General features: G+C 44.2%; 1 protein-coding gene across 2 annotated transcripts in view; it reads left to right on the top strand.

Moving 5' to 3' along the window:
* Positions 1-5,679: 5,679 nt before the first annotated feature.
* PTAR1 (protein prenyltransferase alpha subunit repeat containing 1) overlaps positions 5,680-12,354 on the top strand; it is a 41,897-nt gene continuing 35,222 nt past the window's right edge. For both annotated transcript variants that reach the window (XM_075410704.1, XM_075410705.1), the window contains exons 1-2: positions 5,680-5,809; positions 11,881-12,050. In XM_075410704.1, the coding sequence (XP_075266819.1) occupies positions 5,724-5,809; positions 11,881-12,050 (256 nt within the window). In that variant the 5' untranslated portion in view covers positions 5,680-5,723. The remainder of the gene's footprint in view (positions 5,810-11,880; positions 12,051-12,354) is intronic.

Raw genomic sequence — 12,354 nt, 5'->3', positions numbered from 1 at the left:
AGCCTGTGAACTATTTTTTTCAGTTCCAGCTGTAACACAAGCAAGGGGTAACAGCAAAGGAATTCAGAAGGTGTTGCCACGTAGTAACTACCTCTATAAGCAGAGTGCATGAAGCTAAACTTAAATGTGGTGTGGCAGATTCTTGCAAAATTAGAGCTAAGCAGAAGGCCTATATATGGATTTAGGTCTGGGAGTCAGTTCAAAGCAAAGACCTAAAGAAACACAGTGTCAAGAAAATCCAGCAGAGTTACAGGGAGACTAGCACAGAGGTGGGAAAGGACAACCACCCAAGCAACCCCAAAACAACAAAAAAAATCACTGGTCTACAGCTGCAAACACCTGAACTTCACCTTATCCTACAGAGAGAGCAAGTTCTTGTGCAAGACCAGTGACATTGAACTAATTTGACTGAAGTCCCCGGATCTGCGAAGTCCCTGTTATAAAGCACAGCGAGGGACTCTCCCTGCAGGACCGAGGAGGCTCCTGCCTGGACCACGCTTCTCAGCACGCCACATGCCATCCACCGCGCTGGTAACTGGCATTAAAAGTAGCAAAAACTTACTTTCCCCTTAAAACTCCTGGGCTAAAGCTACAAATACAGTCCATTTTAAAATCTCTAGAGCAGAATGCTACCATTTATTACTGAATGTTCACTTTTCAGAATTGAATGCTGATTTAAAAACACATGGGCATGTTTCAACTATGTTAATACAGTTTGTCCCACTTGCAACTGCCAAGAGGACAGTTTTAAGCTGTCATGTGGTTTCAGCACGTCCATCAGCCTTTATGGATGGCTGAATTCAGCTGCCCAGTTATGCTCCTTTGCAATTACAGTCAAGTCCCAAATGGACGCTGACATACTTCAACTCTCAAGCTCTTAGTAAAAAAATGGTTAACACTTACAGAGAAAATAACAGATCAGATACCAATACCATTTCAAACTTTTGTCAATGTCTTTTTTCCCCCCCTTTAGCGTAAAAGACAGAAACAGTATCTTCACAAATTTTTTACACTAGACCAAGCGATAAGGTTAAGCCTTTACTGAATGAAAATTTACTTAGTTTCTACCTAATAAGGTTTTAAATTTACTTTTATGATTTGTAAATATATGTACATTTATGCAGATTTTCTGAAACAGTCCAAAACCTCATCAACAGACATACCTTCAGAGCTACTGTGGATTGCACTGAATTCAGCAACATACATACTACACACTTCAGAGATGATCAGTGTAGTTATCACAACACCACACCTATAAGGTATGCGCATTTACTGATGTACTGGTATCTACTTTTATTTGTAACAAACCACAAATCTTTCCCATATAACATTGTTTGTACCAAAGTTTATAACAGCAGAGCTACATGAATGTAGTACATTGCAGAAACCTAGGGAAAAAGATGCAAATGAAGACCACTTGAAATTGAAAACATAATTTTAAAATATTAAGATAAATGGACCTCAGCAAAATTCTTTTAATTAGTTTCATTTTTAAAATACATACAGAAGACTATACCTTTGATTTATAACACATAAGAGAAATAACTTCTCACACAAAGAATGCGCATATCACTTTAATCATAAAAGTTTCAAACTTTCAAAAACATAGATCTCACAATTGAATAGTAACACAGTCTGTGTACATACGAACATAATACACAATTATAAAATTCAGAATAGATTAGCAAGCTTTTGAAAATGCCTGGCTTTCCAATTTGTAGTGTTACCATTAATACAGATTATTTTCTCCTCCCTGCACCGAGAGTGTTTGTCCTGGTTTTGGCTGGCATAGAGTTAATTTTCACCCCAGTAGCTGCTGTGTTTTGGACATAGGAGGAGAAGAATTCTGATAACACTGATGCTTTTAGTTGTTGCTATGAAATCAAGGACTTATTCCAGTTTCCCATATCCAGCTCATGAGCAGGCTTGCAGGGCTGGGAGGGAGCACAGCCAGGCAGACAGCCCAGGCTGGACAATGGAAATATTCCATACCATGGACATCGCGCTCAGTTTATGAATGGGGGCTGGCCAGGGGGCAAGAATCTGCTCTTTCACTTTTCCATGAGTTTGAGTCTTCTATTGGCCAGGAGTTTGAACTTCTCAGGGAGTTCAGTCTTATTCCATGAGTCTGGCAAGTTACTCAATATTTGTGAGCTCCAGGAAACCCGCGGGGTCTGAGATCGCTGCTCCCCCACTGCCTGCAGCTCGGTCATCGGGTGGCGAGAAGAAAATTGTATTGTGTATAGTCTGTTTTGCATATTCATTATTATTATTCTTATTGCTGTTATTAGTATTTCCTTTGTTGCCTCATTAACTTGTCTTTACCTCAGCCCATGAGTTTTCCCCTTTGTCCATTCCTTTCGCTGCAGGGGAAGGGGAGCGGTGAGCAAGCGGCTGTCGGGTGCCGAGTTGCCGGCTGCCGGGTTAAAACACGACAGTGCTAAACAACAGTACCCTCCTACAAAACCAAGCACTACTGTTAGTACTTATGGTAAGCAGAAATCTGGAGGTGTTAGATGGCAGAATGGATGAAGTAGAACAAATTATTTTGTATTTCTGAAGCATTCTGATCCACTGTGACCTCACTCTATGTCTGCAAACAGCACTTAAATATTTCCTCCACTACGTGATCAGTACAGACATAGTGCGTTTCTTGTTCCTTAGGTACCAAGTCCGTCTTCCAGATGCCCTACAGTATACTGTACAATATCTATTATAAAATTAAGTGGGACAAAAATATTTTACAAATAAGAAAATTCATTCAATCACATACTAGATCACTGTAAAGAGTTACCTTTTTTGCACTGCTTTTGCAGTCCTTATCTATCAGTGCATTACACACACACTGAAATCAGTAAGGAATTCGTTCCTTATCCTTCCAGTTTCCAGCTGGATACAAGGCTTTTTGATTTAAATCAGTCAAGAATCAGGCCTGATATTCACGTTTCAGACTGATTTTCACTTCTACTCAATACTAGTACTAACAGAACCAAAACAAAAATTAGACTTTTAATTCATTGAGTAATTTTGGGATAATTGATGACGTTTTAAAGATGTTCATTTTAGGTCTAATTCACCAACTTTACAGAATTCAGACTGCATATGTAGCTGGAAATATTTCATTCACTGTGTTACCCGACTGAATTTAAATTTCTGCTTTTAACAAATTTTAAACCAACCTGTACACTGAACAAATTGCACAGGACAAAGTGAGATAGCAGTGAGCCTGAAAAGGTATGCTGTCCACTACATAAAACTGTCTTACTCCTTTTGAGCAAGATAAATGGGCACAATTAAAAATTCTACGTTATGCTGAACATAACAAAGCTATCCTGAAAAAACAATTTGGATTTTTCAGATAAAAATATCTCCTAGTGCCCACCAAGATTTGTAATATCTTTCCTCGTATTTGTACTTTTGCTTATTTGACATCCAGAATGCATCAGCTTGCTTCAATAATTTCAGACACCATACACCATAAAAGAGTGTCTGTACAAAGTCTGTAAGGTGAACCAAAACCTGGAACAGCACAGCCATATAACCCAGTTACCTGAAATCAGCATTGTTTAGCCCAAGTTCTTCCACTTAATATATGGGCTATTAAGAAGGCCCCACAAAATCTGCCATATCTGATTAGTTTTCTGATTTGGAGTTTAATACACCAGACCTTCAAACAAATCCGTGGAGGCCCAGATTTGTGAAAGACTACAATCTTTTAATATAACAATCACATTTCACGTGCCATATAACTTTACAGGCTCTTGTATTCTCCTTGTTTATTAAAAAAAAATTAAAATACTGAGTTGAAGCCCAAACCAGAATTCACACCATTCCTTTTCTCAACAAATGCAACAGAGCAGACCAATTCTTCAGTACTTTGAAGATGGTATGTTAGATGTACCTCACGCTGTAACATTCTCTTTTTTCTGGGCGTGCACCAGAGTAAAAAGAAAAAAAAAATCTACACAAACTCAACATTTACACAGTTATTGTAATAAATGACTTCCTCGGAATCCTAAAAAAGTTTTGGCAAGTACGCCGTACTGGAGCCAGCTGGAGCTGCTAACACAATGAATGCTGCGTATCTTTCGCTTGCAAAGGCATTCAGTTCAGAATTCTGCAGTTACAGCGGCTTGCCATCTGGCAGCACCAAGAGAGCCTCACTTAGGCTATCCACGTAAATTCGCCGTACAACAAAGCAGCCAACCCACAGTCCAGACGGTAATATAACGGCAAAAAAAAAGAAAGTCACAGGAATGGGGAATGCAGGAAATCCTGGACTCTAGTTCCAGAGTACATGCTCTACATAACCTCCAATCAGAGAAATAAAGAGTCTAAATTTGTGTTGATAATATGTGAAAACAAAAATAAAGCACGCATGTAGAAAAATATTGCAGCAAGGTTAAAGAGACATTCATAAACACCTAAAAATATTATTTCAGGGAATATATGGAAAACAACACAAAAATGCAAGGTCATCTCTCAACAGTCACTGCTGAAGAGGTTTCCAAAAAATCCTCCTCAGTTTTTAGCACAGAGCTTCCATCAGTGTCTTGTTTCACTTGGGATTCCCTGCAGACATGGCCTCCACGTTTATATTTCTCATATCTAGCTAAGTATGACAAAATGTAACTACCAAAAGGGAAAGGGCCAACACGAAACACATCTTTGCTTTGAGGTCAGTTTACATACAAATCCAGCAAAGAAACTGGCAACTTCAGCACACAAGAACACTTTCAGTGGTTCCCTGAAGGACATCCACCTATTTGTTCTTTTGTGCATATCCTTGACTGAGCCCTTCTTCTCCCCACACTTCCTCCTCCTTGTTTCTTCCTGAAGCACAATAAACAGTGGGGTCTACCAGGCCTTCTTGGTGGCAGTGAAGGTAACGATGAAGCAAGCGATGATGATGCTGACATTGCAAGCTTTCAAATGAGAGACAACTACATTATCCACAGTCCATGCTTTGTAAAACAACCGGCTTCGGAATAACCCATCAGTTTCTAAACGACAACCCAATACAGCCATTCTGGTTCAGCACTGCCAGTGGCTCTTCACATCCAGCCCGCAGACAAGCGCGTCCGTCTCTCTTCGAAGCCAGGTGAAGCTATACACATGCGCTTCTTTTAAAGCTGCTACGCGCCTTAACATCTAGCATGAGTATTAGAATAACAAAGGTATAAACCGCTGGTTTCGTATATAAATCAACGATTGCTGCTGCTTTTACCAGTTTGCCTGTCAATAAGCGAATGCAGGCAGAAAGCGTGTGGGGGCTGAGCGTGGCGGGACCACCACAAGGCCGGGGTGCCTGCCCTCAGCTGCAGCCGTGCGGGAGACACCTCACACCCCCCAGCCCTGCCCGGGCCCCTCCGAACGGCATCGTAAGCCGACTCTCCCCAGCCCCCGGCAGGTGAGACCCCCGCAGGAGGGCAAGGAAGAGGAAGAGGAGGGGGCCGCGCCCGCCAGTGTGCGGTTCCCGGCCATCAGGTCACGCCACGTCCGCCGCCCCTGAGGGCCCGGCCCGCACCCCCTGCAGCAGACAGCCGGACGGCTGCCGGCGCTCGCCCCCGGCGCGGCGCTGAGGCGGGCGGGAGGCCCCGCCGCACCCCACCTCCCGCGCGTTACCCGCGGCTCCCCGCGGGCCGCTGACCCGGAAGCGCTCTGCCCGCCCTGCCCGGCCCGGCCCGGCCCGGCGCGGGGCGGCGCGGCGCGGCGGGGGGAAGATGGCCGAGTCGCCGGAGGAGGTGGCGGTGCTGGTGCAGCGAGTGGTGAAGGACATCCGCAACGCCTTCCAGCGGAACCCCCACATGTGAGTGGGGCGGCGGCCGGGAGCGCTGCCCGCTCTCGGCCCCGTCCGTGCTCCGCGGCCGGCGGCGGCCCCGCTCCCTCACCCACCGACCGACCGACCGACCGACCGGCGGGCGGGGGTGTGGGTCTCGGTCTCCCGGCGGAGCCCGAGGTCGGGCCGAGCGGCCTAGCCGGGAGTCCGCCCGGCGCGGGGGCTTCGGCGGGGCTGCCTGCCTGCGGAGAGGGGGAGCGCCGGCGCCGGGCGGCTTCCCTGGCTCCCGGGCTTCGGCGGGGCGGGTCGCCCGGTGCCGCCGGTCTCCGTCCGGATAGCGACCGCCGCGTCGGTGCTCGGTAACGGAGGCGCCGGTGCTTTTCGTTCCCTGCTGGTTTGAAGGAGCCGAGCAGAACGACAGCGTAAATGCAGAAAAGCCCTGCAGTTACTGCTGTCCTGGGGGGGCCGGGTGTGTCGGGCCGTCGGGGGGTCCGATGCTCGGCGTTTGTTTTCGGTTCCGCCGCTCACCGCCTCCTCCGAGACCCTGGTTTAGGGGCCTCCCGCATTTCTGCTTTCTGCCCCATCCTTTCTGGTTTTAAGAAGTGAACTGTTTAGGGAATCGCCACTCTGTCTGCTTGTTTAAACTCCGCATTGGTTATGGCAAATGCAGTGACGGGTAACAACTTCATAAGCTGGGTGCGGTGTGTTCGTGTCGCTCGGAAGCGCTGCAGTCTCTGAGGTGGTGGCCTATTAAATCCGTTCCAGAAAACGGTACGCTGAGCAGCCACGTAGGAAAATTTTTACAGGCACTTAATTTATCCTTCTGCTTAAAAGAGAGAATTAGAATGACCACCCTCATGTTTCTACAAATGTAGCAAGCAACTTGGGTGGGTGGCCAGGTTTTAAAGTACAGCATGTGGATGCTGTCTAAAAAAGAACTGCATTTTGCCGCAAAGCTTGGTGTTTAGGTGGTGAGGCATAAGTGCTGTAAACAGCCAGCATTTGTGAATGAATGTCCTGATTCTTCTTAGTACCTGCCCCTTCGACAGAATTGTTTATTGGTAGCAAACTTCAAGCTTGTATTTTTGAAAAATACGCTGCTGTTGCGGTTTTGTTTCATAGCCTCAATCTCAGAGATGAAAGTAGGCTACAAGAGTTGTGTACTCTGAGGCTGATGCGCCATGTCATGCTTTGAGTGAGGACGTGTGAGCTACTGCTAGTTTACCCCCTAAAGGAGAAAAAGTGGCAATTCTGTCTGCTAGATTTATGAATTGCAGTGTTTGAAATGGGACTATGCATGGCCAGTGGAGACTGCAGGCCGTTTGCTACGATGCCTCTCTACCTCGAGCACCAGGTTGCAGCCATGCTGGTCAGATACTTTCATGTATCTGCGAGACATGTTGTCTTCCTACTGATGGCCAAGACAGTCGTAACCAGCTGTGGTCCCTGACAGATGTTATCTTCTTGAAATGAGCAGCCTGTTCATGTCACCGATCCGGGTTTGAATTCCTTTACGTGACATCCGCCTGGCTCTACTGAAAATAAGGAGTCTGCCACATGCATTCACATCTTAAATGTTTGTCCTCTACTCATATCTCATCGAGCATTTATTGTCCCTTATTTTTGGACTGTTTGTTTGCTTGCCCTTTTTGCATCTGTCTGAATGGGTGTTTCCTGAACGGGCACGTTCATGGTTTTGTAGGTTTCAAAGGGGGTGTTGTCTCTGGTCAACACTAAGAAGCATGTGAAAATACAGTTTCAGACTAAGTAGAAAGTTGGATTGTTGTTTCTCTTTTTTTGCTTTAAATTAAATTTGTAGCAAGACTGTACATCTTTTTAAGCTTAGCTTACTTCTAACTAAATACACAACACGAAATTCTTTTTGCCTTGTCTCTCTGGTAGCTCTTCAGTCAGATAACTGTGTCAGCATGCTAGTTTTCAATTTTGTAAGGCTACGAAATTTACTAGAAGATATTTTTATCCAGTCCTACAAGAATAGGTCCTGATGAAGTCTTGCATGTGAGCTATCCTGCTGAAACTGAACAGATCACCAACAGAGAGCAGATCAATGTATACTTTCTTTTTGAACTTTGTTGTTCTTTTGCACAGGAAGTCAAACAGAAATAGACTAATTTCTCAAAAAAAGTACATGAATTTGGTTGGCGTACTTGGAAAGATGAACTCTTAGATGGTAGCCCAGCATTTGTGTGCAAAGTCTGAGGAGGCTATTTATGGTTTGCCAAGAGTAATTTATGTCACTGTAGCTCAGACGGTATTTTTTTCTGTCTCAATTCATCATATTCTTAATGTATTAAAAATACCACACTTCATTTTGTTAGATTTGAGACTCTGAATCAGGATTTCTCCTGGTGTTATTGCAGATTTCTCCGCAGTGGAATCGGAGGGAAACATACTGCCTAAAGTCTTTACCATAAAGAAGTATGAAAATTGTCTTGCCAATGTTTGTTTTTGTTAGATTGTTTAATACCTTTGTACAGCATTGGTACTTCCAAATATACCACTTATTATATACCCAGCCATTATTTAATGTCCTCTGTCTAATTCTGCGGGGAGAGGTTTGGTTGTTTTAAAGATGATCTTCCAGGAAAAAAAACGGAGAAGGTCGCTTCACATGGTGTGCCTAAAGCTGAAGACTCATCACGGCAGCATCACAAGCAATGCCTTGTTCCCTAGCAGTATTGTGAAAGAGGGAACTTTTTTGTATCGCCATGGCTTTAAAACTAGGTTGGCTAGGCTTTTTTTGCGGAGGTCCATTGAATCAACAGACTGGGGTGCTGAAGCAGGTCCTGCAATGGCCTGTCAGTACTGTTCTGCTGTGGCTGAGGTTTGCACTATGGACCAGGTCTGGACTGTGCAGGTCCATGGTCTCCCAGGTCTCATCTTGCACATCTTCTCTGGTCTCAGCACAGGTTGAAAAAGCTCGGTAATGGCTGCAGACTTCATGACAACCCAGCTAAAATCTTCCACTAAGTTCTGGCTGCTTCCATGGTGTATTTTAGGAATGTGAACTAGCGTGGCATTCTGTAAATACAGAGGCAGTTTTTGGAATGTGACTGTGGTGCTTGCGTTTAGGAAAATAAATGTGAAAGCACCAAATTACTCCTAACATTCAAGAGACAATGTCATAAAACTGGGAAATCTAGGTAGAGAAACTAAACCTTACTTTCGTAGTAGGTGGTGCTTCTGGTAGTACAAAATACCGACCGACAGCAGCCCTCACTTTGTGTCTCCTTCAGTATTGTGAGCAGTTTGCACCTGCCACTTGACCTCAGTGTGGGCATCCTCCATCCTGCAGTGAGTTTGGGCAATCCTGCCTTGTGAACAGGCACGTCTTCTGTCGCATGGCTGGGGTGGTTTGCACAAGATGAAGGCTACTTCCGTCACTTCATCTTGCGAGCACTGATTCAGTGGTGCCTGCATGCGAGTCCTGCTGCAGAAGCTTTCTTCAGGTGCGCGGTGGATCAGAGGCTGCGAGTGTCCTCAAGCAGTGTCTCCTGGGCTGACGCACCGGCCCTGTTACTTGCTCCTTCTGCAAATCTGAGGGGCCTTTAGGAGCAGAAATAAGTGATGGTTGGAATTAATTGTTTTGGCTGCGAGGTAGGCACCCCACCTTAGATAAGTCTGCCCTCCTGGTATTTGGCATTATGTATTCTGTTCCCTCTGAGGAACCGAATGCAATGTATGATTTCTGAACCACAGGCATCATCAAAAGCAATACCAAGGTGTTGGAGACAACATTTCAACCACAGGTCCTGGTTTGCATCTTAGCAAAAACTGGGTAGTTTACCAGATAAAACATTTTTTGTGTTTCACAGTATCTTGGTGAATTTCGTGATGTGGTGGTCTAGTCCTCTGCTGACTGCGGTAGCTGAGCGCGTTCTGGAGTTGGGGTGTTTCGTGCTGACTTGTCAGCTCTGTGTAAACCCTACCTGTGTGTCATTTTGGCGTGTTTAAAGCAGTGTTGTGAAACCTAGCTCGCCTGAGTCATTTTGTATTTGGTAAGAAGTGAAGGTGTGGACGTATGGAAATATTTTTTTTCTCTCCTTACTGTTTACCTTTGGTGTACTGTTTGTGAGCAACAACTAGTAAATTCTTGTGGTAATTCTTGGAGTTAATGAGCAAAGCTGTGCATGACTGCACCTTCGTCGCAGGTGGGGACCTGTATGTCCCTATATGCAAGGCCAGGTGAAGTTTGGCCAAGGACTGGGTTTCACATTCATGAAAGAAAGGATCCAGCAGTAAGCACAAACTTCAGGCTAGAAGCATTCTTTCAGAATGTCATTTTATGTCTAATGTGACTAGCTTCCTGAAGAGCTTAACTTGTATTGAGTGGTGAGGATCTTGCTTCACAGATCACAGAATCACCGAATGGTAGAGGTTGGAAGGGACCTCTGTGGGTCATCTAGTCCAACCCTCCTGCCGAAGCAGGGTAATCAATACCCATGGCTTGCAGTTGGTGGGCTAGGACGATGCTGGCTTTCTTCTCTCTCTTCCCAGATGTGCAGGGGTGGGTAAGGGACCTGGGTGTGTGTTTGGAGGCAAAGTGATTTGCAAGTATCTTACCTCAAGTTACTTGTGCTCTTTGTATACTTGTGGTGTATGTGAGATTAAATCCATTTTCTGAGTAAGCAAATGTATTCTGAAACAAGCATATGGTGTCATTTTTCATTACTTTGGTGATAATCCAGTGAGAAGACAGACCTAAATCGGTACGCTCAGATTGTTCAGTAACAGAATTAGTTGAAGATAACTGAGGTTGTGGGGTTCACACTTGGAGTGTTTTTGTAGACCTTATATTGAGAAAATTTAAGGTGAAGATTTTGATTTCTATCTGAGATCACAAGAGATCCTTTTTTCCTGCCTGAGATCTGAGGATCTCCCTTCTCAACAACAAAATTTTCCACTGAACAGGAGTTGGTGGAGAAATCATGCTTAATGGAAGATATAAAATAATGTTGCTTTCTGTCCAAAGGAGTGTGAATGCTTGACAATCTGTGTTTGTTTTTAACACGCTGTTAAAACTGCTCTTCCTACATGCTAGAGAAGGTTGATGAAAAAGTAAAATATGACATGGCCCTTTGGAACTGAACAGCTGAGTCTATTCTGCTTTGTTTGCTGGTATGAATTTTTGTGGCCATCACTGTTTTTTTTTAAAAGGTTTGATTAAAGCCTGCCATACAGAGTTGCCATTTAATCAGACTGGCCTATATGTGTCATACCTTCCCCCTCTTCAAGCAGGCTGCCTTGCATAGGAGACAGAAAAATGGGAATTGGAAGCACAGACGTTGCTGTCTATGTGCTTTTCTGTTGCATGCTCTGTCATTTCAGAGCACCTGGTCACGCTGCTGTAGGGCACGCCTGGGTGGCTTTGGGTCAGTCAAGTGCCTGTACTGGTTAACGTGCTTTGTTTCCCTTGCAGTAGCGGTTGTTACAGCTCCATCACATCTCTGTTGCAAACCCAGGGGTACTTGCAATAGTGATAATCTAAAAACACATGAAAAGGGACCTTTTTCGTTTAGAGTCTGTAGAAAAATCTAATAAAACTTTTCCGATTATCTTAAGGTGAGAAGAGCCAGAATCACCAAAAGGAAACTTCCTAGAGAACATATAAAGGTTTTTTTAATTCATGCTGGCTCATCTAATCGTGGCTATTACTTCCAGAGTCTGCTGCGAGTTTTAAAATGTTTCTGGGTTTCTATCACTACAGCATTGGGGAACAAATACAAAGTTTTTGTGGTGGCTCTTAACTCAAAAACATTGTATAGAGGTAAAATACATTTACTTTTTTTGCTCAGCTTAAATCTTAATTCATGCCTTAAAACATGTTTGAATCATTTGTTTGCCAAGTTAATATACTGCATGAGTTTTGCGAAGGATGGCTTTCTGAAAAATGCATTTTATTGTACCTGCAGTCAAGCAAGACTCAAGAAGGTGAATTGAGGATAATGAGTACAGATTTCAGTAAAAACAGGGAAAAGATGATGGACTCCCTAGGTGGGAAACATGGTCAGTCTGCTCTATTGAGAAAAATAATTGACACCTACTGGAAAGTTTAATTATATTTATTTCTGTTTTTTAAGAGATGAAATTGGATTAATACCCTGCCCTGAAGCCAGGTATAACCGGAGCCCTATTGTCCTGGTAGAAAACAAGCTTGGTGTGGAGAGCTGGTGTGTCAAGTTTCTTTTGCCATATGTCCACAATAAACTTCTCCTCTACAGACAAAGAAAACAATGGCTGAACAAAGATGGTAAGTTAACCAGTTGGAGAACAGTATCTTACGTGATTCTTAATGCACATTTTTTATTAATTGTAGCCACAGGATCGTTTAGGTTGGAAAAGACCCTGCAGATCATCATGTCCAACCGTAAACCTAGCACTGCCAAGTCCACCACTAAACCATGTCCCAAAGTGCCACATCTACAGGTCTGATACCTCCAGGGATGGTGACTCAACCACTTTCCTGGGCAGCCTGTTCCAATGCTTGACAAGACTTTTGGTGAAGACATTTTTCCTAATATCCAGTCTAAACCTCCCCTGGTGCAACTTGAGGC

The sequence above is a fragment of the Opisthocomus hoazin genome, chromosome Z (genome assembly GCF_030867145.1).
Source record: "Opisthocomus hoazin isolate bOpiHoa1 chromosome Z, bOpiHoa1.hap1, whole genome shotgun sequence".
NCBI lineage: Eukaryota > Metazoa > Chordata > Aves > Opisthocomiformes > Opisthocomidae > Opisthocomus > Opisthocomus hoazin.
This window is presented reverse-complemented; position numbering and strand designations above follow the sequence as displayed.